Source organism: Tetrao urogallus (genome assembly GCF_951394365.1).
Source record: "Tetrao urogallus genome assembly, chromosome: 1".
Classification (NCBI taxonomy): domain Eukaryota; kingdom Metazoa; phylum Chordata; class Aves; order Galliformes; family Phasianidae; genus Tetrao; species Tetrao urogallus.
The window spans coordinates 60,156,052-60,182,854 of NC_136813.1; the positions used below are offsets into that span (position 1 = coordinate 60,156,052).

Here is a 26,803-nt window from a genome sequence, read left to right on the forward strand (position 1 = left end):
GCCTAGACATATTTTACATTGTCTAAGTTTTTTTTCAAGTGTGGTGTTTCTTTAATTTCACGTGTTCTGAGAGAGTTACAGCTACTGCTCTGGAGCTAATGCTTCTGTGTTTATTTCTGTTTAAGTCAAGTGGGAATCATAATACTAGATGTTCTTATCCCCAAGACTGTGGTACTCATAGCCTTGGATGCTCTTTTGAGCAACTGCCTTACCTCTGAATATGCTTTGTTTTCAGTGCTGTACTAAGGGATTTCATGCTATTAGATGTTTTTGTTTCTGGTTTTTTTTTTTGTTTTTTTTTTTTAATGAAAATGATTTATGGATTTTTGACATAAAGAATAGTTTGAGGTGCAAGTTTCTAGGAATGTCTTCTCTAAAATTCTTCATTAAAGACTGTTTGCCATGATTTTTTGCTCCAAAGTAATTCTATCTGAATGCTTTGTGATGTGAATCTTGTCTGTTCTTCAAAGTTTAAATATTACTCATTTATTTTAGGCTGTTGCACCTCTAAGGGAGAAAATCAAAGATCTAGAAAAAAGGTACGTCATCTTTTCTAAGTTTGGGAATCAGTTAAAAAGCACAGTTTCTGCTTTGTAGCAGTTAATTCTGTAGCTTCTAGGCTTGAGATTTCATGTTTTGCTTATGCCCTCAGTACCTTTCAGTTTTTATCATGCTTAAGTGAGGATGAGCCCTTAAATGCCAAAGGACATCAATGCTGAAGATAATCAGGCTGATTCAATCTCCCTGAAGTAACTGTGAGTGCTGAATTCCTGTAAAGCACAGATCCTGTGAAGGAAATGCAGGTTTTAGTATTGGTGAACAGCTACTGTAGTTATTTAAGTTCAGTACAGACGTGTGCTGAAATGTACTGGTTTCAACTACAGAAAGCTGGAAATGTTTCCCATACTTGTGATCATTTACCATGGTCCAGATAAGCTGCAATGATTTGCTTGTGAATCTTTGTATGCGTGCTTTGGATGAGCCCAACACACTCATTTTTCTTAGGACTTGTGAGGGAATGTGATTGCTTGAATTAAACTAAATAACACAGCAGAGGAGAGCAAACGAGCTTTTTGGTGAACCACAGATGTTAAATGTGGAGGACTTCTGTGCTGTAGTTCCAGGAGCACCTTAAACTCAGGATTTATTTTTTTTAAGTAATATGAGTTTCACTCCCTTATCTCTGTTTTGTTTATTCTGTAACATCATTTCCTCCCTAGGTGAGAATGCTGCCTTACAAGGGGCTAAATCTTGCCTTTTCTAGGCAGTGCCACTAAGCCTGGGCAGTTTCATGTGATGTACTGGTGGTTTTGTGCTGTTCCTCTGGTGAAAGTGCAGAATGACATTGTTCTTGGTCAGAGGCATGCTTGACACCCACAGTGTTTGGAGCTTTGTCTTGTCAGTGAGCAGTTGACCCTTCTCCCTGCTACTTCTGTGGCATAACAAACAATCAAACAACAACAAAAGCAAAAATATGGAAGGGGTCACTTTTGATACTACTACACCAATCATAATAGTGAAATTATGAAGAAATGAGTTCAGGTTAAATTTTTGATGTACTCTATCTGTTAATTGACTTGTTTAACCTTAACTGATAGCCAATATATCTTCAGTTTCACTTGTTGGTAGTTCAGGTATTTCCTTCTGCCATTGTGGTAGGAGTGTCTGATCTTTTTTTCCAATTAGTACATTTTTTCCAAATGGACATTGAGTTGTTAGGTATAACCATTAAGTTGGAACTTCTCAGGAGCCATCAGGCAGCTCATTCCATTTTGAGTTGCATGTGCAGTGCGTTGATGGCTCTTGCTACAAATGTCTAGCAATGAGCAGAAAGAATCAAAATATATTTTACCTCTGTAAGAACTGAAAATATAATTCCATTTTCACAAAATATGGGCTTTTAAGCTGCTAGGGCTCATATCAAAACAGAGACTTACTGTTCTAAGGTTTTGTTGAACAGTGCAGCTCCTTACTTCTGTTGGCACAACTGCATGTAAGATGTTGCTGCTAATAATTTTTAAATGTTGCAACTATATAAAATGACAGTATGTAATTACTCATCAGCCTAAAGGCTGATCCTGCTTGAGAAACTTATTCTGTAATTTTACTGGTTATTTGGTTGTGTTTGTCTTGTTTGTTTGTTTCACTTTATTAGCGGATTAAAATCTGTAAGCAAGCCACCTTCTTGCTTTTGGGAAGCAGATAAGTCAAGAATTGCTAGTTTTGTGACAGAAGGCTGTTTAATAAGCTAAAATTGGAAAGTTTTTATTAATAATTTGCACAGCAAAAAGCATTACTAGGCTAGTGTATTCATCAAAGCATTAGGTCAAGGTAAGCTTGAGTTCTTGCCAAAAGATGAGTTCTCTTCAGTCAGCATCATACTCCTGCAGGCTGCCCCCGAGCCATTGCTGGCCTAATAGAAGGTGCAAGAATGTTGGGAAATCCCTTTGGCAGCCATGTCACTTCATGCCAGCATAACGTAACCTGACCTTAAAAGTGGAGGAGTCTGACTTTTATATCAAATTATTTGACACTTTTAAAAATAACTTCATAAAATTTCGAGGTGTCTTTTTTTATCAGTGGATTTGCCCTTCTTTCACGGGAAGGCTGCTTGTCTGTATTGTGCTTATGCACTGCTATTTCTCATTGCTTGGTCTTAAATCAAAGAATTAAAGTTACTGTCACCAACCCCTGTAGCAATACAAGGCAGCTGTTGGTAGCTTCTGATTTTAGTCTTCCTGTATGGGTGATGTTTGAAGATTCTGCTGCCATATTTCCCCTATCTATGAAAATGGCTTTTACTCTAGGATGAAAAATTTGTCGTAAATACAGAAGTATGTATGCTTTGTCTCTGAAAAATTCCTGTTGGGCCAGTACTACGGGGTACAACCAGAGGAGACAATTCAGGATCAGAGGTATAGAGTCTGTAGAGGTGTGTGAAAGAAAATGTAATCTCAGTGTGAATTCCTGAGAAAAATGCTTTTTGCTTGCTACAACCAATTGTATCTCTAGCATGTGGACTGCCTGGAGGAGAAGAGTAACCATAGTTTCAGTTCTGGCCACTCTCATATTTAGCTAAGAGTAACTTTAACCTTTGAAATACTGCCAGGACTAAAATGCTACTTACTTTAAAAATAATAATTCACATCTTCATTTGGAGAAATTTGCCATATGCAGAGTGCCGCCAATGGGGAGGGTGAAGAAAAATGTTGCATGATTCTACATCCATATAAGCAATTGTGGCTCCGAGCATCAATTTTGAAATTGACTGCACCTAAAAATACAAATGTTATAGTTTCATTCTTAGGACATTTTAGTTTTGATTGAATTCTTTTGGAAAAAAAAAAAAAAAAAAAAAAAGACTCAGAAAGATTAAAGTGCAAATGGTTTGCAGACCATTAGAATAATGACAGTGTAGCCAGTTTTTGAGAAGAAATTTAAGATTAGCTTTCAGACTAATAAAATTGAGTATTTTTTGTTTGTTTTTTTTTCTTTAAGTTGAAGCATCGTGAAGAGTTTCTTCAGTGTTCTGCTTGTAAGCATGATACTGATGATACTGATTATGTTGAAACTTTAAGTGTAGTTGTTTGAGGTCAGTGTGCTAAGTTAACAGAAATTTCTTTTTTTCTTTTTTTTTTTTTTTCAGAACGTTTTAATAGATTGCTTGCTTTTTAAAGTTTCAACTGTTAGAAGCTGAGTGAATCGCACTAGAAAATCAGTTAAGCAAAAGTTTAATGTGCTTCTTGCAGACCAGATGTTATATTTTTCACAGTGCTTTGACAAAGTGCAGGTAATTTCAAATGTTGGTCTAGATTCTTTAGGAAAATGGAGTAAACATAACCTTAGAACTTCAAAAATTGGAGGTTGTTAGAATAATATTTTCTTTTTCAAAGACAACTGTCTGGAAGAAGAAGCAAAGCTCCAACTTATGTGTTTTTTTCTTCTTTGTTTTGGAATGTTCTTTAGTTTTACCCAGAAATACCCACCAGTGAAATTTTTATCAGAAAAGGACCGTAAAAGAATCCTGGTAAGTTTGTATTTACTCGGGGGTTGTGCTTGGGAACTAAGAGTTCAGTGATGTGATCGGTTTACGTACATAATTAAAGTTATGAACAGGAGTAAAGTAAGTTACTTTTGTTATCGTATGTGCACGGAGTTTTTTGCTTCACTTACCCACTCTGATGCGCTCAAACACAGCGAATGGATATTAGACTTGTGCTCTAGTTTGGAGGTTTGACTTGTTGATTAACCCACTGTACTCTGCTTCTAACATCATAGACTTGCATTCTTTAATGATCTTTGTGTTCTCAGATGTGTTAAGCTTGTAGACTGGGAAACTTATTTCTCACGTCATGGCAGAAAGGCTGTTTTCTGGATTGGACAAAAACTAGTCATAAGGCTGGAAGTCTGCAGTGCTGTTAAGGAGGTGTAGTTAAACTGAAGGAGTGTTCATTTCCCTGTTATTTTATCTGTTTGTTATTTTGCAGCATCACAAATATTCAAGGGTGGAAAAGGAAGGAAGGTTAAGTCAGGACAAGGAAATTCAAATTTCATTAGTTTAGTTTGATTTCATTCATTTGTGACAGCTTGAGGGAGGTAGATTTGTAGGCTGTTTCTTTGTTGAAATTGAGATGGACAGAGAGGAAAGTAGCATAGAGCCTTACTCTGAAAAGTCCTTAGTTGCTCATATCTGCAACTGTAACAATGTCACCGTAAAGTTCTTTTAGAATAAGTGAGTAGGTGTTTACAAGAAAAGTATCAATGTATGCTGATAACAAAATCATAGACTCAGAATGGCCTGGGTTGAAAAGGCCCACAATGATCATCTGGTTTCAACCCCCTGCTATGTGCAGGGTCACCAACCAGCAGACCAGGCTGCCCAGAGCCACATCCAGCCTGGCCTTGAATGCCTCCAGGGATGGGGCATCCACAGCCTCCTTGGGCAACCTGTTCCAGTGTGTCACACACCTACCCTCTGTGTGAAAAATAGGTTAGGAGCTCTTAATACTGAGTTTTAAACTTCAGCACTTGAAGGTACTGGATGGAGAATAGAAGGTGTTGGAAAGAGAGTGTTTCTGCTGACCTGGAGATAAATTAATTTTTGGTGTCTGCATATTGTAGAGATCAAATTACTACAGGGAAAGCTGCCAAAAAGCGTGAATGAGTCATAGTCACAGTCATGAGATATACTCATTTCTTCTATATTGCATTTGGGAACTACTTCAAAGTAAATTGCAAGCTCAAGTGGGCAGTTTTATTTAGAAACTTGCTGTTATCGTGTAGTAAAAATGTTCTTCTGAGTAGTTGAAAGTCAGCATATGGAAAACTTGTGTAAACTTTGAATTTTGTCAGGAGTAAACAACAAGAATTGGCAAGCCAAATGAAGCTTAGTGGATGACTTGCTACATATTTTGCTGACTTCCCTATACTATTCTAAATTCTGATTTTTTCCCTGACCACAAACTCCGACTGCAACCTGGAGATACCTGCAACACTGGCATGACCAGACAACAATTCTAGCAGCCCTTTGCTAATACTGTGTATCTGTGAATAATTTCTAGTAGGCTTGGTGTCTCAGCTAAGATGAGGTACTCTGGGTCTTTGATTCAAAAGAGCTTCAGTCCATTAAACTTCATCCTGTGGTGTGTGTTTTATCTAATTTGCTCAGTCCTCTGAAGTGACCAGCCACAGGCTATCTTATACCAGAGGAGGAATTGTGCAGTATTATGGATGAAAGGGCTGACGTAAGCTCAGTCTGCTGTGTGTTCTTCTGTGTGTTTTTGGTGTTTTTTTACTTCTTTATAAATCCAATATTTTAGACCAGTAGAAGCACAGAATAATTTGATTTAATTTCCAAATGGGATATTAGATGTTTTGAATCTTACTGCAGACAACAGAAATGAACCTGTCTAGTAAATAGACAAGTATTTAAGTGCCTCTATTACAGAAAATGTAGTAATATTTGTGCTTTTCAGAAGATGCTGAAGTTACAAGGCATATTGGCACTTTTAAATAATTAAGTACATACTTTTTTAATGAGGTCTTACTAAAGAATGTCTCTAAGTCCCAGGTGCTAATGCTTCAGTTCTGATATGGAAATGATTCATGTACAGTATATGATTCTGGAGATTAATATGTCACTGTGATTTGCAGGAAGTCATAATTAGAAATGAAGTATATTAACCTTGCTTTTATAAGTGATTACAGGAAGGTTATACAGAGAGCTCCAATGAAAAATTATCTTTTCTTTTTTTAACATAGCCTCAAGTAATGATAAGTAATTTATACAGTTCTTTACTTTTCCAGGGGAAATTCAGCTCCTTTTCCAGGTAGTTCATTATCTAATACCTATGGAAATTATGTGTTAATAAAGTTAATACAGTTCTATGATAAAATTAGAGTTCAAGTACTTGGAACTTCTTTTCTAGGAAAATTGGCTTGTGCTTTTTTTTCCACTCCTTTTTTTCCTTTTGCTTACATATAATGTGAAAGGGTGCTTGCTTTGGTTAGGAGATGGTGAAAGAATATAGCTTTTGATGCTTTGCTGCACTGAAGATAGATTGCAAGTATTGAATTCGTCTTTTCTAGAAACCTGGAAGTAAAAATAGTGGGAGGGAATTTTCCTCGACCTTAGTTAAAGGAATAGAATTACAGAATCTTCGGAGTTGGAAGACACCTTTAAAAATCATTTAGTCCAACTCATTTGCAATGAATGGGTATCCACAGCTAGATCAGGTTGCTAGGAGACTGGTTCAGCTTGGCCTTTAAGGTCTCCAGGGACGGAGCGTCCACCACCTGTCTGGGCAACCTCACCAACCTCACTGTAAAAGACTTTTTCTTGTGTCTAACCTAAATCTCTCCGGCTAAAGGACCTGTTCCTTTTTTTCTATAGCTCCCTGTTAGATACTGAAAGGCCTCTGTCAGGTGTTCCTGGAGTCTTCTCTTTTCCAGGCTGAACAGCCCCAGCTCTCTCAGCCTGTCCTCACAGGAGAGGCGTTACATCTTTTGAATCATTTTTGTGACCCTCTTCTGGACACACTCCAACAGGTCCACATCTGTCTTGTAGTCTCCATCTGGATGCAGTACTTCAAGTGAGGTTTCACCCTCACAGAGTAGAGACCTTCTAACTTCACTTCTTTTGATTTAGATTCATATCCTCTACAGGAAATGTTGGTCCTGATCACCACAAAAAGACAAACTCCTTAGAACTTGCAACAAGGCTGCCAGTTGTGGAATTCCAAGTCAGGATAAGCTTATGGCAATAGATTTTCTGTGTGTTCATTTTTTCTTTGGTAGGTGGTGATACCTGGCAAATGGCCGTTCTCCCTCAGTTATTGCTCTTCTTTCCTTGCTCTTAGCATTTTGCTGTCTCTTATGGGATAGTGGGAGCCCCAAGATCATTGCTTTCTTTTACAGAGGGCTACTCCTAAATCCTGTTTCTCCTTTGTATTTGTCAAGGAACTGAGTCACATATCCAAATCTCATGCAGGGAAGCACTGACAAATGCAAAAGAATACCAAGTAGACCAACAAAATCTTTATTAACTTGGTACTTATAATACCTGTGGCACTGAAAGAAAGCTGCATTTTAGAGAAGAAAGCCAATGTCAGTATCTTTTCTTTTTAGTTTGTTACCTTTATTTCTTTCCTGATTTTAAAATCAGAAGAATTATTCTCATTGGTTGGTTGGTTGGTTTTGTTGTGGTTTTTTTTTTTTTTTTCCAGGAGGGAGGGGGCTGGATAAAAGTTTAGCTTTGATTAACACGAAGTGAAAGAACTTTGGATGTCTGCGTCCTTCTACACACAGTGCTTTGTCATCACGGCACTCCATCCATGTGTTAGATTGCTGTTCGACAGCTTCACCATGTCCTTATATTTGGTTAGTTGTCACTGCAACTGGAGAGTGGAAATCAATAGCTGAATCACTTTTCCAAACAATGAATTTTATCATGCAGTCATACAGAGTATCTCGATATGCCACACTGGCCTTTTACCTTTGTTCCTTCAGAGTTTTTATTACTTGTATGTGTTCTTGAAAGGGCAGACGAAGTAATTGCTTCCATATTTGTGTGGATGACACAACTTGCAGTACTACTACGTGTAATGCTGACTGGTTGAACACTTTGTTAATGGTTTGTTTTTCTTCAGTGTTGTTTGCTCTTACAAATTTAAGTGCACAAAGGGGAAGAACAAATTGCTTCCTTGATTCCTTTTCCCTCTATCATGGAAAAAGAGCAGAAGATTTTAAATGATTTACTTCTGCTTGTTGGAGTTACTGATGTGTGAGGCTGAGAACAGAATGATAGGATGATTTTGGCAGCTATTTCAGATGAGAGGCCTTTCACCTCTGCAATGTGAAATAATTTGTAGTGCTTAGGACACCCAATGTGTTTTCCATTTAATGCAGACAGAAGCTGGATTTAATATTTCTGGTATTACAACAAAAATAATGTGAACTTCTGTCATCTTTTTTTTTCCTCTCAGCAATGGAGATCACAGGGAATTCTTTTTCTGGGTGTATTTTAGATCTTGCTATGACAAAAGGGCACAATCCAATTTGTAGGAAGAAAAAAAAAAAAGAGGAAAGGAAGATAATCTAATCTAAGAGTTTTTGCTGACTTGAGTGGTTAGCTGAACTTTCAGGTTGGAAGTGATAAAGTATATGTCTCTCAAATTTCAGATACCCTAAATACTGGGTAAAAAAACTGAACATGGAAATGGAGTTGTTTCCCCTGGGGTAAGCAAGGATCTGAAAGCTACTGTTCTTCTGTTTTCATGCTTGTAGACTTTGTCTGGTGTTTCTGTAAAAAGAAAAAGAAATTTATACCAACTGTCCTAACGCAGATAACTGGAGGAGCAGGGTTTGTGGGTTCTCATCTTACTGACAAACTAATGATGGATGGCCATGAGGTTACAGTTGTGGACAACTTCTTTACGGGCAGGAAAAGAAATGTGGAGCACTGGATTGGTCATGAGAACTTCGAACTGATAAATCATGATGTCGTTGAGCCCCTGTACATTGAAGGTGAGTAGCCACTACCTTGGTATCTGCACTTGACTGTGCTTTATGTTGATAAGCATGTTTGTAAAGAAAGGAAATCTATGTGCTGACTTCTGGATTGATCTATTACCTGTATACTTTGTTTATTGTTCTAAATTCTATGAGCAGTGTGGGCTGAGAGCTGAATAATTCTTGTCTTTGAAATCAGTTCTTTTCAATCAGAATGTTCATCCTTTCTGGTTGGGTGGGAGAAGGAAATGTTTAATATTTCCTTCACATGACTGATCTTGTGAGAAGGCAGGTTGGCAAAAGATCAGTCTGTCCGTCTGTTGTTTCATATTCCTTTGTGTATGCACGTGCTCACATACACAGAATCTGCATCTTGATTTGAGAAGCTTAATGTAAGCGTGTTGGTACTGTGGATTGTGCACCTCCTGCAGAGGAATGTGAGCACTTTCATAGTGCAAGTCAACTTGCTTTTCTGTTACATTTTTTTCAATGGAAAACAACGTGCCTGGTTTAGGTATGAGCATTCCTCTGCCCATAGATTAGGAAAATGTCAGCACAAAATTCCAACAACAACAAAGCAAAAAACATTTTACTTCAAAGATGTAGGAGTAACTGATCCTCTGAACTATCATAAAGCATCAGACTGTTATGCCAGCTTGTAAGACAGCTATTTAAAAAATACTTAGGCATACATAGGCTTTGGGAATATATCAGTGTATAATGAATCAGTGAAAAAGTTAATCTAATTATGCTGGAGTTTTGGTGATTTTGCTCTATTTCTTATGTATTTCTGGCAATCTAGTTTTTGTTGTTGTTTTTTTTTTTTTTTTAATTTGAAACAAAAAATGAATCTGAGGCTGTATTTTTTTTCAGTTATTACTCAAGCTGTATTCTCATGGGCCAGATTTCACAGGAAAAATCTATAGTAATTGCATCTCCTGTGCTATTGCTTGTGATGAATTCCTGGCAGTGCTGCTGAAACAGTTTTGCAAATGTGTTCCTTCTCTGTTCTGATAATGCATTGGTTCAGTTACTGTCCATTACTTTACTTGAAATTTGTGTTTTTGCTGACAGGAGAATAGGACCAAGATCTTACTAATTGGCTCCAGGTGGTAGTAGCTTATACCACAGCTACATCAGTTTGTCAGCTTTCCTAATCTTTCCTCCATTACTTTTGTTCTTACTGACACTTAAGAACTTTTCAGAGAATTAGCAGCAGTTTCCCAATCATCAGGCACAAAAAAAGAGAATTCTGTTATCCTTTTGCTACCTGTCCCATGTTCTGTATAATTAAGATACCAGTCCTCTATTGTCTGATGATAGCAAGTTGTAACGTCTTTCAGCGTGTAGCTTATTGAATTTCTTCTCTTACTCCAACAACATAAATGTAAGCTGATGTGGGTAAATATTAAAACAAAATTGACTAAGTATTAAGAATAAAATAAAATACTTAGTATGGTAACATGGTAAAGTTTTGTTAAAGTTTAAAAACACGATGAAGAGTTTTGTGTCCAGGAAGGAAAAGTGGGGAGGAAAAAAAAAAAAAGATGGTGAGAGGAGGATGGGTAGGGAGCTATTGCAGTAGATTAAAAAGTTGTTTTTTTTCCTCCTGGCTTGGATCCATAGCTCTTAATTTAGTCCCAGTTAGTCCTTTTCATTTGAAAATGGAAATTATTATGACGGGAGAAATCTTGAGAAAAGGAGGTTAGTATTTAAGGAATTCCTGTTTATGTGCTGTCCTCTTTGAACAAGGTCATGTAGGGATGTTTAACACTTAAATGTATAATATGTACTTTATTTTGGAAGGAGACTTCATTTTTGATCTAGGAAGAACAATGTTTGTGCTTTTGATATGAAAAGTGAGTGTACTCTCAGAGTGTGTTGCTTTCACTAAATTTTTTTATGAACTTTTTTTAACTTCATAGTGAGTCATAAATACAGTCTACCTCGTGTGAGTCATTAACTTGATCTGAATTGTCCAGAGACAGTGATAAGTGGTCAAAATACAAGTTTCATTTCTTAGCCCTGTGGCTGTTTACTGCAGTGCTGAGTGACTTTATGCAGTAGAATTTCTGTTGCTATAGCATTTAGGGAAGATATAAGCAGAAATTGCCCAGGGATACTTAGCTTTCATTTGTGCTTTTTCAAGGAGAAAAGCAGAGGTACTGAATTTCTTAATGGAATGAAAGTACTTGAAGGATAAGAAATAGAAAATCTGAAAATAAAATTTCTATGAACTTTTTTTATTGTATTTGAGTTGTATGTTCTTAAATTACCTGGGATTTTTTTTATGTAAAGGTTTAAACCACTAATAGATGTGGGTTTTTTCTAGTCCAACAAAATAATTTTCTAAAGGGTGAGGTATAGATAAAAGAATCTCTTTATTATTTTGTGTTGTCTGGAGGAAAAAAAAAAATATAGAAATTCACCTTTGTTTGACTTCCTACCTCTGATTCTTTGCATTCTTTAACATTACAACCTCATCAAGTTGTTTACTTGAGAGCACTTTGGCTCATGTTCCTATAAACTTTAGTATGAAGGTTCATAGATACAGTTTGGAGAACAGAAGAGAATGAATGCTTAAGCTGATGTTACTGTGACCTATCCCACTTCTTGGCAGTAGACTTGTGTTTAAAACTACCAAATGAAGTTTTGGATTAAATGTATAAAGGGCACAAATAATGTACTCAGTTTACATAGTAACTTGAAAATGAGTGCTGTAGAATCACAGAATGGCCTGGGTTGAAAAGGACCACAATGATCATCTAGTTCCAACCCCCTGCTATGTGCAGGGTCGCCAACCACCACACCAGGCTGCCCAGAGCCACATCCAGCCTGGCCTTGAATGCCTCCAGGGATGGGGCATCCACAGCCTCCTTGGGCAACCTGTTGCTTTATCTTACAAAAAAAAAAAAAAAAAAAAAGTGGAGGTTGTTTGCAAGATGCGTTTGTTCCTGTCCTCCTGTAGCAGAATATATCAGACGGTTGAACAGTTAATCCTCTGAAAAGAAGCACTGACTACTGTGGTTTGAGGAAAACCTTAAGTTGCCTGCTGGCCTTCGTAACTGCCAGCTTTGTCTGTGCTAGAGAATACGGTGTTTGTAGCCAAGCTAGGTACAGGAGGTTTTCTCTCCCTCTGTACTTTTTCTGTTTGAGCACTTCTTACGAAAGAAAAATTTGTGGCTTGTTTGTGGCTAGCAGTCATATGGCCATTTGGATAATCTTGTGCCTGACTGTATCTTGATGCAAAGAAAGGCAGATTTTAGCACTGCTCATCTGAATAGCCTTGAGCATTTATGGGAACTGTTCCTTTAAGAGTGGCTGTATATTGAAAATTCAGCATGTGTTTTTTTTTTTAAATTGCCAAAAGATTATGGGTGAAGATAGAGAGGCAGGAATGTGTTCACTTCTCCTCTGACAGCATAGGTCTAGACAGTAATTTATTCATCGGGGTATTCCTTCGGCTCTCTGGCCTGCTTTGATGTTTTGTAGGCAACTGGGCATTGCTATTCTAGTTATTAACAACTGCACACACTGTGATTCATGTTACGTAGAAGTCAAAGACACTTTTGTACTTACAGTTGTTATATTACGAAGGGCTTGCTGTTTGGGGTTCGTTGAGCATTGGATCTTGCTTTTAACAAATATTCCAGCTTTTGTTGTACTGTTTTATATTATAATTAACTTTTCTACCCACCATCTTCACATCCTCTGGTAGTGTCTCCAACCTTGGATTCTTATTTCGTATGATGATATTTGCAACTCTGACATGCTGAAGCTGATCTCCTGGTTAGGATTTGCCTTAGACTTCTGTCATTACTTATGTTGTGTTTATATCAACCAGTATCTTGGGATTCTTTCAGCTTTCATGTTTGAGTGATTCTGTTGCTCTTATTAAGGTTAGCTTATTAAGGTTTTTTTTAATATACTTTAAATTTTTTAGAGTGAGCTGTTCTTTCTGAAATTCATCAGTGAATGTATGCTGACTTTTTTGATGGCCTGTTACAAAGCCAAATTTGAGCTGATGTCTGGTGTGCTTGCTTCTTTGTATCAGATTCCATTTATGATATCTGTATCTGTCTTTTGAAGTACCTCAATGGGGAAGATTGCCATGCTTGTTTTTGAAATAATCTGCTTTATTATTATGTGGATAAGTATTTGGAAATAAATGAATAAACGTGACTACCGGATAAGGAGACAGCAAAGTAGAATTCATTTAGCTTAAGGTAGAAATAAATAGAGGCTGAGAAAGGTGGAGAGATAAATTCTCAATTAGTTATATAGAGCTTTGAACATAAAATCTGCTGAAATAAGAGTCCTGGTTTTTGTTATAGCTTTTACTCGCAACACATGGTATAACAGTCTAGCTTAGTTACACGAGGCTCTATTTTTGCTGTTGTATAGAATGTGCATTTCTTGACAATAGTTTAAATCTTTGTGTTTCTACAAGCTTCAGTGACAGAAATGCAGCAATTTAAATTAGTTAAGATTGGGACTAGCATTGTTACCTGTACAATCTCTTGCCGGTATGCAAGCCATCTTACTTTGAATTAGACTAGACATCAGTGTACCTTCATTGATTGTAAATAATGCTCAGTGTGAAGGTAAAATAGATTCCATAGCTTGAGGAATATCTGTTGGGAATGGCATTATTTTAAGTGAAAAATCTCCACCTGGTAACAGATATGCATTAACATTGTTAATGTGTGATATTGATGTAATTTTGTGTTACTGAAAAGCATGTCTTGCTGTGGCTTACAACAGGTTTGCAAACACATGATGTATAGCATGTGAGCTCCAGTGTTAGGAAATGCAGGAAGAATACTTGTTTTTCAACTCTTGCATTTTCTCTTTCCATATATAATATGGGAAAATATTAATGCTTCCTTTCCTCCCTTCTCTGGCTTTCTGTAGTGGACCAGATCTATCATCTAGCATCTCCTGCTTCACCTCCAAATTACATGTATAATCCTATAAAAACATTAAAGACCAACACTATTGGGACATTAAACATGCTGGGTAAGTAGAAATCTTTTTCTTCTTAACAGTGTTTCATTGTAATATGATTTAGACAGAGTTCGTGGGGGGGGAGGATGGAGCGCACCAGTCAAAAGCACTAAAGAAGTTGCTTCTTTAAGAACAGTGGGTGTTTTTTTCTGTCTTAGAGAAGTTGTTATACTTTTCCCTTAACTGTACCTGCAGGTGAGCTCTGACAACATGGAAGCTCAGCTAGCAAAGCAACAGAACTTCCATGTAACTTAATACCTATGCAGTGATTACAGAAATCACAGGAACAGCTAAGAGCCTGAACTATGTGAAACTGCACTAGCTCTGTAAACCCCAAACATCAAGATCCATCTCATGTGTGTGTTGGCTGGCAAAAGTGCTGAAAGGACATTTAATATCTAGCTTTATACTAGATAATTGCAAGGCAAAATTTTCAGTTTTTTCAGTTGGTTCTGGTGCTGGGAATAAGCTTGGGAAAAGAAAAGGTTCTAAGCCTTTACTACTTTTTCCTCTCATCTTTAATCCGTTTGGCATACGCTGCAACTTGTACTAGCTGTCAGAGATCCTGACTAAGAATGAGAGGGAAAAAAAAGTTGCTGGACTCTATTCCATCTCTTATTTAGTATGCAAGTGAGTTCAGTGGAGAGAATTATGTGATTTAGATGCAGTGTGATATCAGACATTTGTACAGCATGGATGAGTGATTTCTTTGAGTGGCCATGTTAACTTTCAACCCATAAGATCGTTGAAATGATGAGCAGAGTAATCTCAAGTTGGGTGCCATCATTCAGACTGTTTTAACAGGGCAGTAACTACAAATAGTAGGAAGAAAATGTTTTTGTCCTATAACATGTTGTTCTGTGCAGGTTTGTTTATGTAATCTAGCTTTCTGTCTCATTAGCTATATTACAGTGTATTGTTTCAATTCTCATTTAGTATCTGGAATGATTTATGCTTTCTTGATCTTTACTTAGGTGTGATATATTACGTTACTTGGTCTTAGTTTAGTTTAACTTTTAGTCCCAGGGCTGAGCACATCACACGTGTAGATGTTCTGCTGTTTCTCGAGTCTCCTAGCTTGAGATTAAGAGCTACAGACACAACTTACAGTTAGATTTATCTAGTAAGAGAAATTGAATTTGCTATCAACATAGCACAGACCAGAATCACGTTAAAGCAGTTAGTGTCACTGAAAGCTTCTTGTGCTTCCTCAAGTATGTTCTTTCACTGTTTCCCAAAATTTAGGATTAGCCAAACGTGTTGGAGCACGACTGCTGTTGGCCTCTACATCAGAGGTGTATGGAGGTAAGAGTAAATGTTTAGAGCTCTTGAGATGTAAATACTAAAGGGTATTTACATGCCTTTAGATGAACAGTAGATATTTGTCACTATTTTAGCTTGATTTCTTCTTCAGATGTACTTATCAATAAAAAATGAATTAGCAATTGCTTTAAGTTTCTAATCACAATGGCGGAAGAAGAGTTGGACTGCTGTTTGTAAGTTTCCTTTGTCTTTTTTTTTATGACTTTTTTTCAAAAGCAGTGTTGTGTAGGGAGTTTACAAGTGCTTCATAGAGCTGCATCTGTCAGAAAGAAGGCCAACTGTGCTGATCATCCAGGTTGCAGAACCTTTTGGTACTTGTGTAAAACTCCTGCCAGCTTTTCTAATCATGTAAAAACTCTGCTTTTTTTTTTTTTTTCATTGCTCTGTGACTCTTGTATGGCATTAATTCATCCATAATCATGTCTTTGAGCAGCATTAAGAACTGGAAGGAGTTGATTAGAATTATCAAAGTTTTTTTCGTTAGCCTGTACCATTTGAAAGTTCCATGGTAATATATGCAAACTTCAAACCCATTTAAAAAGGAAAAGGCAGCACAGATCAGTAGCAACATGAGGATATGTAATAAATGTATTTAACCCTCTGTTCTCAGTCTCTAATTGGAAAGCCATTGAAGGCTGTTGTTTACCTGAACTCTGTTTTCTTAGTAGAAAACTGTATCTTCTGTAACTGTTGTTTTCATAGTTGTAGTGAATATACTTTTAATGAATTATGTTGAAGCTTGGTGGCTTAACATCAGTGATGTGCCAGAATATTAATTATATAATCACCTTTTTGACAGAAGATATATGAAGTATTTCCTTTCCCCCATAGATCCTGAAGTTCACCCTCAAAATGAGGATTACTGGGGCCATGTGAATCCAATAGGTCCAAGAGCCTGCTATGATGAAGGAAAGCGAGTTGCAGAGACCATGTGCTATGCATACATGAAGCAGGTATCACATTTGTGTCAAATTCAGTGGATTTTCTGTAGTGAGAAAGACTGAATTAATGGAAGCTCTGCAGTATGACTACTAAGGGGTAGGAGAGCATAGGAGAAGGTAATGAGTAGCATTCCTAGTATGGTGTAAAATCTGTGCTTTCTTTAACGCAGAAGTTCTATTGCTCTCATCTTTTGTTATTTCAGATGAGCAGTGTTCAAGAAAATATGTGTTAGTCTTTGATAGACTTATTATGTCTCCCAGTATAATAGTTTTTAGACTGATTAAACTAAGGTGACCTTATGAATCAGGAGCCAGATAACAGATTGCTTTAAGTTGGTCTTGTACTAAAATGCTTTCCTGAATACAGCAATTACTGATAAATGTGGGACATCTAGTGAGCATAATTGAAGTCAGAATATGTGGGTATCAATGAGGAAGTTACTAATATAAAAGCATTCTAATATAAATACTAATATAAAATGCATTCTAAATTGCTTTAGAAATATCTTAAAAATAGGTAGGTACAAATATAACCCTTAGTGAAAGATATGAATCCTTAGTTATGTAGTATACTTTTTTCAGCCAAGTACAGTAAAATGAAGATTAAAATGCAATTTAAACACATTTTTGCAATGACACAGGCCAATATTACTAGGTTTTATAATACCGAATAGAAACTCTTAAGTAACTAACCCAGCAGTGACTCTTTTACATGCAATGCATGTGAGTCTTGTCTAATTAAATTGCTATTCTACTATTCTCCAGAAGACTATTCAATTATAAAATGTGGCGCATTAAAGAAAGTCATCTCTCTGCTCTTGGTGTTTGCAGCCTTAATTTTACAAAGGTAAAAATCAATCAAACATAATATATTCTGTGGAATTTTAAAACTTAAAATAATAAAATTCTAAGTGCTTTTAAAAAACATGAAGACAAAATTGAGCTTAAAAGTGAGGAATTTAGGGGTGATGTTTTAGTACAGAGGATGTAGAAATTTTCACTTAACTCTTCTGCCAAACAACAGGTAATTCTTAAGATTTGTATCTGTTTTGTTCTCTTTTAAATAATTGAACATTTTAAAATTATTAACCATTTTAAAATAGTAAAGTTTGGTATGATTGTACTGTTCATGTCTTCTGTTATTTTACTGTAGCAAAATACCCTCTTGGGTTTGGAAATGTGGTTCACAGTTGAATATTACAGTTGGGTTTTTTTTGTGAGAAATTCTTGTGCTTTAGGGCATTGAATTTTCTGTGAGTTTATGGTATACATCACAGCATTCTTTTTAGAAGGACAAGCTAGGTCATCTTGAAAATCATGGGCTTGCCTCTTAAAGCCACAGAATGACTTAATCCCATAAGATTTATGCAGGATTTACAATGACTTGCGAAGGTTTGTATGGTGGAATTGCTGTTCGCACATGCATTAACTGAAAACGCATGATGTGAATAAGCTCTCTGTCCTATGGGCAGCTCTGTCAAATGCATCTTGTTCTTGGATTAAGAAAGTGTGCCCAAATTTGCCCCACCTTCCTGTATATTCCGAAACACTGAGTTAGTTTTTTTCATAGTGCAGATGTTATAATTATTAGTGGAAATGTTATCCTTTGTGAGGAAAAGGATTTGACTTCTACTATGAAAATGATTATTGTGTTGTTTTGGAAGGAGGGAATCAGTTAGAAGTGTCGTAGCCCCAAAGCAATTGGATTTACAGGATTTCACAGTAAGTATTTCTAGAATTTTCTCAAAAAAAAAAAAAAAAAAAAAAGACAAGCAAACTTATTTATCATGTCTTAAAAAGTTTTCCTTCATTGTATACATTCTTAGGTACCTTAAATATCTAATCATCCTTCTAATGACAGAGAATAAAAACTAACTTCCACATTTTACTTCCAGATAGGCTGCTTGAATCAGAACAATTCTTGAATTCATTCAAAGAGGAGTCTTTATTCAGAGTTCCTCAGTGGTCTGTCCTGAGCAGAACATTTCTCTTCACTGCTTTGACCCTCTGAGATAAACAATTCTTGACTTCATCTTCTGTTCACAACTGCCAATTTCAAACATGCTCTGTGGAGCTTCCTTACCAAGGAGTTCAAGCACAGCAGTAGCATTCAGTAAGATACGAACATTTTCTAAAAAGTGAAGGGTTGAAATGTTTGCTGGAGAAATGCAGGGCTCAACGAATGCAAAGTGTGTACACTGGGTTATGTCATCTCATGGGTCGTGTCATCTCATGTGAAGCACTGGAGCGTGCAGTTTGACAGGATGTTTACTATGAGCTTCCAGGAGCAGATGCCCCTCCTTAAATTGTATGGGAGCATAGACCAGCCACTTAAATTAGGCTACACGTGGATGTGGAAATACCTACTTTGCAACTTTTCTCAGGCTGTGGGAGGCTTTAGTTCCTTTACCTTGTTAATCTGGAAATTAAGTTGCATCATTTGACTGAGACTTCAGTTTCCTTCCCTTCAACTTTTTTTTCAGTTCTTTCTGACTCTCCCCACTGGGAAGCTTTCTTTCAGCACTTAATTGCCTATAGAAGTTGCGGGACATAGTTTTGAAAAACTCTTAAAGCAACAGCTTTTCTTCCGTCCTAGATTCATACCTTTTTTGCTGTTCTGCATATCTTTTGTAATCCTACCAGTGTTTGGGTTGGGGTTTTTTTTTTGCGTAAAACGTGTGCTGGTGAATGACTTGAAACATATGTGATGATTGCATGGCTGGCAGTTTTCCTTCTCCACAGAACTTAGTTTGCTAGTTAACATAGTACTAGCATTTTCCAGAATGAGCAGAGTTCCCTAAACAACCAGTAAGATCTTCCTGAAAATGTGGGGGTTTGAAGAGGAAAGAGATTAGAAGGGGTGAGGAGGAGTTTAAACACGTATTATTGCAGTTTGAATTCTGGGCTTTGTTCAGGAGCTGCCATTCATTATGCTGGTAGCTTCAAAAATCTGTGGTTGGAATTATTGGTCTTCCTAGAAGACCAGAATTCATGTAGGCTCAGCTCTGTGACGTAATTTAAACACTAGTCACAATCTGATGCTACTTGCATGATGGGAATCTGGTATGTTTGCTTAAGCATGTTGTAAATACAAACTTGGATGTTAGTGTATTAAGGACAATTTGTGAGCTAGATTTAATCTCTTATACCGTTGGTCTATTAGGAAGCTCTCCAGACCTGAAGCAGTGCTTCTGCTCAGCCTGGAATGGCACAGGGAAATTTTTAATTTTCTTCCACTGTTTTCACCCCTTCTTTTTCATAGTGTCTGTATATGTTTACAAGCTTCAGTGATAGCAGATAGGCCTAACTGTATGTGAGACGATGATTTTCAAATTGCTTTTACATACTGTAGGGCTTCCAATCAAGAATTGCATCAAGTGTCTTTCTTAGCATGTAGAAGTGAACTGAGTAATGATAGCCAAATATTAAGTGTAACTTCAGATGGACAAGGGTTATGCTGTGCATTACAGAATATTCTGGAGCCAGGACTGCAAAAAATCAAGGTGCCAAAAAATTTTAACAGGTAGCAGAAAAAACAAAGGCAAATGAGGAATGAAATTTGTTTTACTAATGAGAGGATAACATACACAAACTGATGTTGATATCAGTTAATTATAGAAGTGCATTACAGTTGCAGCCCTAGGGTGATTTCCTGTTGCATATTGAGTTACGCTTTTATTTCTAATCTTTAATTCACAAAATGAGTTGGTTTCAGTAATCATGAAAAGCCTTGATGTAAAATGTAGGGGTAATGAAAACTTGATTGAATTGCAACTGAAAAGACAATCAATAGTGAATAACTGTAGTTATTGAGTAAATAGTTAGGAAACACATAGCTGTGTTGGAATAAAGGAGTTTTCTTCTAAATGTCTTCCGTGTGTTTATCTTGTATTCTCTAATTATTGTTAATTGCTTCCTTGATACTCATTATACATTTTTTTAATCATTCAGCATTCTTTTTAGTGTTGTCATATGAAGTTCTCAAGCAGTTTGCTTAAGAGGTGGTGCAGAATTGGTGCTTTTTCTGGATGGATGGAGTTGGATTATCTGTGGTATTAGCAGAAGAAGAGAAGAAGAGGAGGAATTGCATCTCATCAGGGCAATAGTTAAAAGAACAGTTCTTTAATGCCACAGATAATGGTTACTTTTGGGACACATACTAGGCCAAAGCTAAGTGGTAGTGATAAAAAATATCTTGGGACTCTAAACTTTTTTAGGAACCACATAGGGGAGTTTTACGTGCAGGAATAGAAAGAGTCGAGATTGGAGTAGGAGTCTATAAGATGCTACAGACAAAATCAGCACCTCGGGCACTGATTGCATTGTAGGAAAGAAGAGATAAGATGCTACAGCCATTCCCACTGCACTGCTGACTGAATCCTTTAATATGCAGGTGTCATTACCGCAGTTAGTGTTCTGTTACGTGAAAATCGGGTAGAAGGGGTTGGGGAGAAGCAAATACGTTCACAGTTCCTTTCCTCTGCAAAGTTTGAGAGCGTTCGCACTCAGTTGTGTTATTATTCCCCATAAACATGGCAATTCCATTGAAAATATCAAGTACTGTTTGTTGGTCACTTCTATCTTTCTAATTATGTATTTCTGTTTTGAATGAGGAAACAGTGGTGTTTCCAGCAGTTGTAACTTCATGAGGAAAGACAAAAAAGACAGGGACCTCTTGGAAGGAGTCCAGCGGAGGGCCTCAAAAGTGGTGAAGGGCCTGGAGCATCTCCCCTATGAAGAAAGGCTGAGTGAACTGGGTCTGTTTAGCCTTGAGAAAAGATGACTGAGAGGGGACCTGATCCAGGTTTATAAATACCTGAGGTGTGGGAGCCATAGTGGTCTCAATGATCTCTAGAGGTCCCTTCCAACCCCTACAATTCTGTGATTCTGTGAAGGTGAGGCAAAAGCAGGAGCAGGAGAACTCTGTAATGTCTGAGGAATTACCATAAAAATGCAGCATATCTTTTCATTGGATCGTTAGTAGTTAGAGCCCCTCTGTAAGTGCAGAGTTCTGCCCTTAGAATGCATTCCTGAATTGTGTTGGTTGATTTATCTGAATTGTCAGACCTTCATTATGCAAATGCATGTGTGCAGTTGAAGGCTTTCTTCTGTCAGTGCAGCCACACATTTTTTTCCAAATTATGTGAAGATAAAGCAGGAAAAAACTGTCTGGTCATCTTGCCCCTGTTCAGACAAAATGGCTTTTTTGTTGCTGAATTATCTTTATTGTTTCTACCTGCTCTTTGCTGGTAACAATTACGAAATAACCTTGTACTTTAGGCAAGGTCAAACCTAGGGCTAAAGGAATAGGAAAGGGTTTCCTAAGACAAGTCTGAAGGCTTTCTGTAATCTTTGCGCAAAGTTTTGTTGTTGTGTTTTTCGGTTTTTCCCTGCTGTGCTATAAGAAATCCCATTTTCTGATTTCCCTCAGGTAATTGGAGAACTTGGTTCCTTTGTTCCTGATACCATTTGTTCTCTTGTGTGTAAATTGAATTCTGAAGTCAAGAAGACTTTGTGCTTTTCTTTATTCTAAGATTGATTCCCTTTTTTTGGTTTAGCGAGTGTTTGAATGAGTGTATCTGTAGCAGCATTCATTTGTTGATGCAAAGTGTTGTTTCTGATGTTTTTCTTTACAGTTTAACATACCTCTTATTTTTGTCTGTAAGGTGCGTCTTCCTCATTCAGCCATCATTGCTCTGAAATCTTTGAGAAGGCACTGCCTTTTACCTCTAACTGTTCTTTTCATACAATTCATGAGTATAGCTCTGCAGAACTCTGTCACGCAGAAGACTAAAATAGTTTGAAATACTTACTGTTGGTTGTTTGGGAGTATTAGTATTTCTGACCCTTAATGGAAGCTGTGTTAAAGCTCTCATTCACTGGATTTTATTACACTGTTCATATTAACTGCCTCCTCGTGTTCCAAAGCTATGCTGTTCAGTAAAATACTGAAGTTAAAATCCCTGTCTATAGGGGGTACCCTAGTAATTCAGGCATGGATACACTTTAGTGGATACACATGCCTTCCTAATGGCAGTAACTCCCATCCAAGTGCTGGAAGAACAGGCTTGTGCCTCTTTCATTGGCCATATACAACACTTATAAGAGATAAATGAGCTGAGGCAAATGCTAGAAATAAAACGCTTTAGCAGAGAGATTGAAGTATTGGTATGAAGAGACGTTGAACTGATACGATGGCTTCTCTGATCTGGGAAGTGTTGAGCTGGGAAGTGTTGGTAATATTCAACCAGAAGATGAGAGTGCTAGAGATATGCCTGGATTGTGTTCAAGAACCTGCATTTTACCAAAAGTAATCAACACAATTGTGATTGCCCTTCTTAGCATGTCTAGAGGCTCACCATTTATGAAACTCAGACATCAACATCACTGTGTGTTTGCAAAACAGTTCAAAAAAACTTGATATATATAAAAAAAATATATATATAGTGTGTATATATATGTGTGTGTATGTGTATATATACATATATATGAACCTCAAATTGAGCCTCAAGGTTAGAATACTGTAGCATAAAAACGTTATGGATGGATTCTATTGTTGCTGTGTTATATGATTACAGTTCAGGACTTGGGGAAATAAAAATCACAGTTAATTAGTGATCTCATTGATGAAGAATGTGAGTCACTAGAAAGGTGACTGATGCAACGAGGGCAACAATCTTAGTAGTTTTAGCTGAAGCACTGGTGAAGACTTGTATCAGGTCACAATGCTATCCATGCAGCTGTCTAGGCATTCCCTGCTGATTTTTTTTTTTTTTTTTTTTTTTTTGGTCCATGAAATTCATTGTCTGCCTGAAAACAGACAAATGCAGCTTTCTCTTTCCTGATTTTAGGTGCAGGAAGCAGGGAGTTCTAATTTATTTCTGCTGTTTAGATGCACCCACAGACTTTACAAGGAGGAAATGTTTAGCACTCTTAATTAATAAGACGAATTCGCCTGAGATCTTTATGAAATATGGCCACAGCTTATTATCTTCATACTGGTAAATAAGAGTGAACTAAAGTGTTTTGATAGCTCACAATGTTGCATTTTACTAGCTTGCTTCCTATCTCTTTTTGGGCTGCCCAAAGAACTTTCTCCCTTAAGCGGTGAGGACGGAAGCCAGATGACCACGTTTGAGCTCATCAGGGGTTAGTCACAAGCTCTCTCTTTGTCCTATGTTTATACTGCTCAACAAAAAATTTCCTGCTTTCTCCTGGGCTATAATAAAAGGATTACACCTGCCTTACAGCCAGAAGTCCAAGGAAGTAATTGACTTTGCTAGTGGGAGTATTGTGAAGGTGGTCAGTTGAAAGTAACACCTTGATATTCAGAGTAAAGGGTGTAGATAAGAGAGTTCCAGTAGTATTTGTAGGCAGTTAACAAAGGAATTACCTCAAAGGAGATTTTCATGAAATGGTAAAAGAAAATTTAGAACAGTTATTAGAATATTGGCACCAAGATCTATTTCCGGAAGAGTTTCTTTTGAGAAGACAGATCACAGTTTTACAGGCGCAAATTGGAAATCTGCTGCAGGGAAAACAGATTTTCAAAGCAGGTTGCTGCCTAGAATGGCTTTGCTAGACAATTCTATAAATAAAAGGTTAGTGATTTTTAAAATACAACATTACGGGTTTTTGCAGATGAAATAAATAAAAGGGAGGATAAATATTGCATTCACTGTGGTGATGAGTAAGTGCTTATACAGCATGTACTGTTTTTCTTTTCTAGAGCCTTTACTGTTTTCCAGCCAATGCTGGAAAACAAGGCTGCTGCTGTAGCTTGTGGAGTACAAGAGAGGCTTTTTTGGTCAGCATTGTTTAATGAGTTATTTTTATCTTGAGTACTAGCTTCCAAGTGTCTCATTTTCAGTACTTGTTATTAATGGCAATGTCTGGAAAGACCACATGAAATACAATCCCTCTCTGGAGGAGTCAGTGTCCTTTTAAGCTAGAGTGCTGGGGAAAACGGAAGAACAAGAAACTCTGCCAGAGTGTATTTTCAGATACAGAGGAAGCTTTGGGAATGGCTGTGTAATATGCTCCTGGAACTGTATGTTTGACATGCTTTTTTAACTGCAAAGGAGGAGCATGTTCCCAGATGATGCATTTTGCACAGGAAGGAGCTTCTGCTCTTCCCAAGGTTATTTTTTGGCTCTATTACGGGCATAAGCTTGGTGTATGAGTGATCCAAGCTGTTCATATGGCACAAAGGTTATCTGCCTGGTTAGTGTTAGCTTATAACGTATCTGCAAATATAAATAGCATTTTGTCATGGAGTTTGAAACCTTACCTGCATGTAAGCAGAACTTAATGTTGCTTGGCCTTCTCCCTAGCAAGGATGTTGGGGTCTACCTTTGCTACTTGGTCTTTCCCATTTGTCAACACCGTGTAATACCCAAAGTGTTAAATGTGCTTTTGCCTCTCTCACTTGCATATCTCTAAAATGGTAATGCTACTGTTTTCACAAAACTGCTCTGAGGATTTGTTTGTTTACGGATCACTTGGAGATCCTTCCCTCTGACTTGTATCAATCACTCACTTGGTAATATCTCTTTACAGCAGAACATGCTGCTCTAAGTTCATCCAGAGCCAAATGCATGCTTCAACTTATAAAGGCCAAGAATCCTTCTTCTAAGTTTTATCATGAACTGTGGCTTGTCCAAATGAGTCAGTGTCAATAAACAGAAAGTATTTGGAGAGATTGCTTCTGTCCTGCAGTCTCCCATTGTTAAAATTCGTTGTCCAGACAGTTTCCCAGTTTCACATTTGTTGCATTTTACTTTGAAACTTTGCAGAATATCCTCCTGAAAGACTTTGAGGCAGTGGCAGAAATACTTCTTGGTGAAAAAAGTTAAGGCATTGAAAGACTTGTACTATAAGCCATGAATTTATGCAGCTTAATAAGTAGCTAAGAAAGATAATGATTGTGGCTACAAAGCCTCTTTACAGCACTGGTAAAGACACTTACCTGAAACATTCAATTCTAATCTCATGAAGCAATACCCCGGTACTACATCTAGTGATTGTGAGACATCTTAAAAAAAAAAAAAAAAAAAAAAAGTTCTTGTTGAATGGGTACTACTGAAAGTCTTGAAGCTCTTGTTAAAGGAAAATTCTTGTACTGAAATCATCAGCTGTTCTAGCACTGACTTAGAATTCGCATTACAGGAACAGAGAAGTAGCATTATCTTGCTGTATGCACTGTTTCCAGTAGCATTGATGAGAGGTTAGAAGTGTTTCATAGTGGGAAAGTAATGCGTTTTCAATCTGCAGAATGAATTCTTAAAAAAGATTTTGGATAGGAGAGAGTTAATTTGCAATTTTGGCAAGAAAGAAATGCTTACTAAGGTAGTAATATGTGTTTGTTTTTTCCTTCACCTGCAGGAAGGAGTCGAAGTAAGGGTTGCCAGAATATTCAATACCTTTGGTCCTCGAATGCATATGAATGATGGTAGAGTTGTCAGTAATTTTATCCTACAAGCTCTACAGGGAGAGCCGCTAACAGTAAGTAATGATTTGTCACTGACATGAAGAGTTGTTTTCTGTATATTCTGTGCTCATGTGCTATGATGGAGCTTGGATTTTAGGAAACACTGAGGGTTTCCCCTCTCTAAAGTTTAAAAAAAAAATTTTTTTTTGCAGTATATCAAGGTCATGTTTATAGAATTGTACGTGCAAAGGTGTGTTCTGTTGATTGTATTGATATTGCATCATAAGGTAGAAACAAGCTGCAATCTAGGAAAGTATTTTAGTCATCCTAAACTTGAATCTCTTGTCTGCTGTAACTCTTCCTTGTGGTCAGGTTTAGAGTACTGTGGCTTTGTACTATTTCTTATTGAGGAACTTTCTCTGAACCATTTTTGGAAGTTAGGCATCTAACTGTCTTTTTGCAAGCTTAGATATCAGCCTAACTTTCCATGAGTAGCATAACATTAAAGGCCTTCAAGCTACATCACATTTTAGTGGATAAAGCAGGCCAGGACTGGTTTTTGTTGCCATTGACAGCTGGTGTGACAAGGCCCACATCTATACAGCTACATTTTTCTGTTTTCAAAACAAGTTGGAACATCCAGACTGTTTGCTCGGAATGGTTCTTGGCTTTTGATAGTACTTAAAGCAGTTTTACAACATCGGGAGAGCAAGTGCTGGCATGGGCCAAAATTCTGCCAAAAATGCTGCTGATAGTTTAGCAACACAGAGAGTACCTGATTTATGTCCTAATACTTTGTTTGGTTTGTTACTGTAAAATAATGAGCACATATAAAATAAATGGAGGGAGATATCTTGAGACAAGGAGAGAAGTACTTTGGATTCTGAGATTAGTTGTGAGCTCATGGGAAAATATACAATGTATGTGACATATAGCAGAATTTCATTTGAAAATTTGTTAATGTTGCCTAGATTAGAAGAGTGAAGTGCCAGGAAATCACTCAAAGGGCTCTTGTTCTGATAAGCCAGTAAACTGCTAAATAATATATAACTGATAAAAAGCAAATAAATGACAAAAAAGTTGCCCTTCCAGG

The 26,803-nt window shown here is 37.1% G+C and overlaps 1 protein-coding gene across 2 annotated transcripts in view; it reads left to right on the forward strand.

Moving 5' to 3' along the window:
- The window catches only part of UXS1 (UDP-glucuronate decarboxylase 1), a gene marked incomplete at both ends in the record, with an annotated part of 55,002 nt that overhangs the window by 16,684 nt on the left and 11,515 nt on the right, over window positions 1-26,803 (forward strand). For both annotated transcript variants that reach the window (XM_079542368.1, XM_079542369.1), the window contains 7 exons: window positions 496-539; window positions 3,967-4,027; window positions 8,844-9,024; window positions 13,924-14,028; window positions 15,262-15,321; window positions 16,171-16,292; window positions 25,665-25,784. In XM_079542368.1, coding sequence (XP_079398494.1) covers window positions 496-539; window positions 3,967-4,027; window positions 8,844-9,024; window positions 13,924-14,028; window positions 15,262-15,321; window positions 16,171-16,292; window positions 25,665-25,784 — 693 coding nt within the window. The remainder of the gene's footprint in view (window positions 1-495; window positions 540-3,966; window positions 4,028-8,843; window positions 9,025-13,923; window positions 14,029-15,261; window positions 15,322-16,170; window positions 16,293-25,664; window positions 25,785-26,803) is intronic.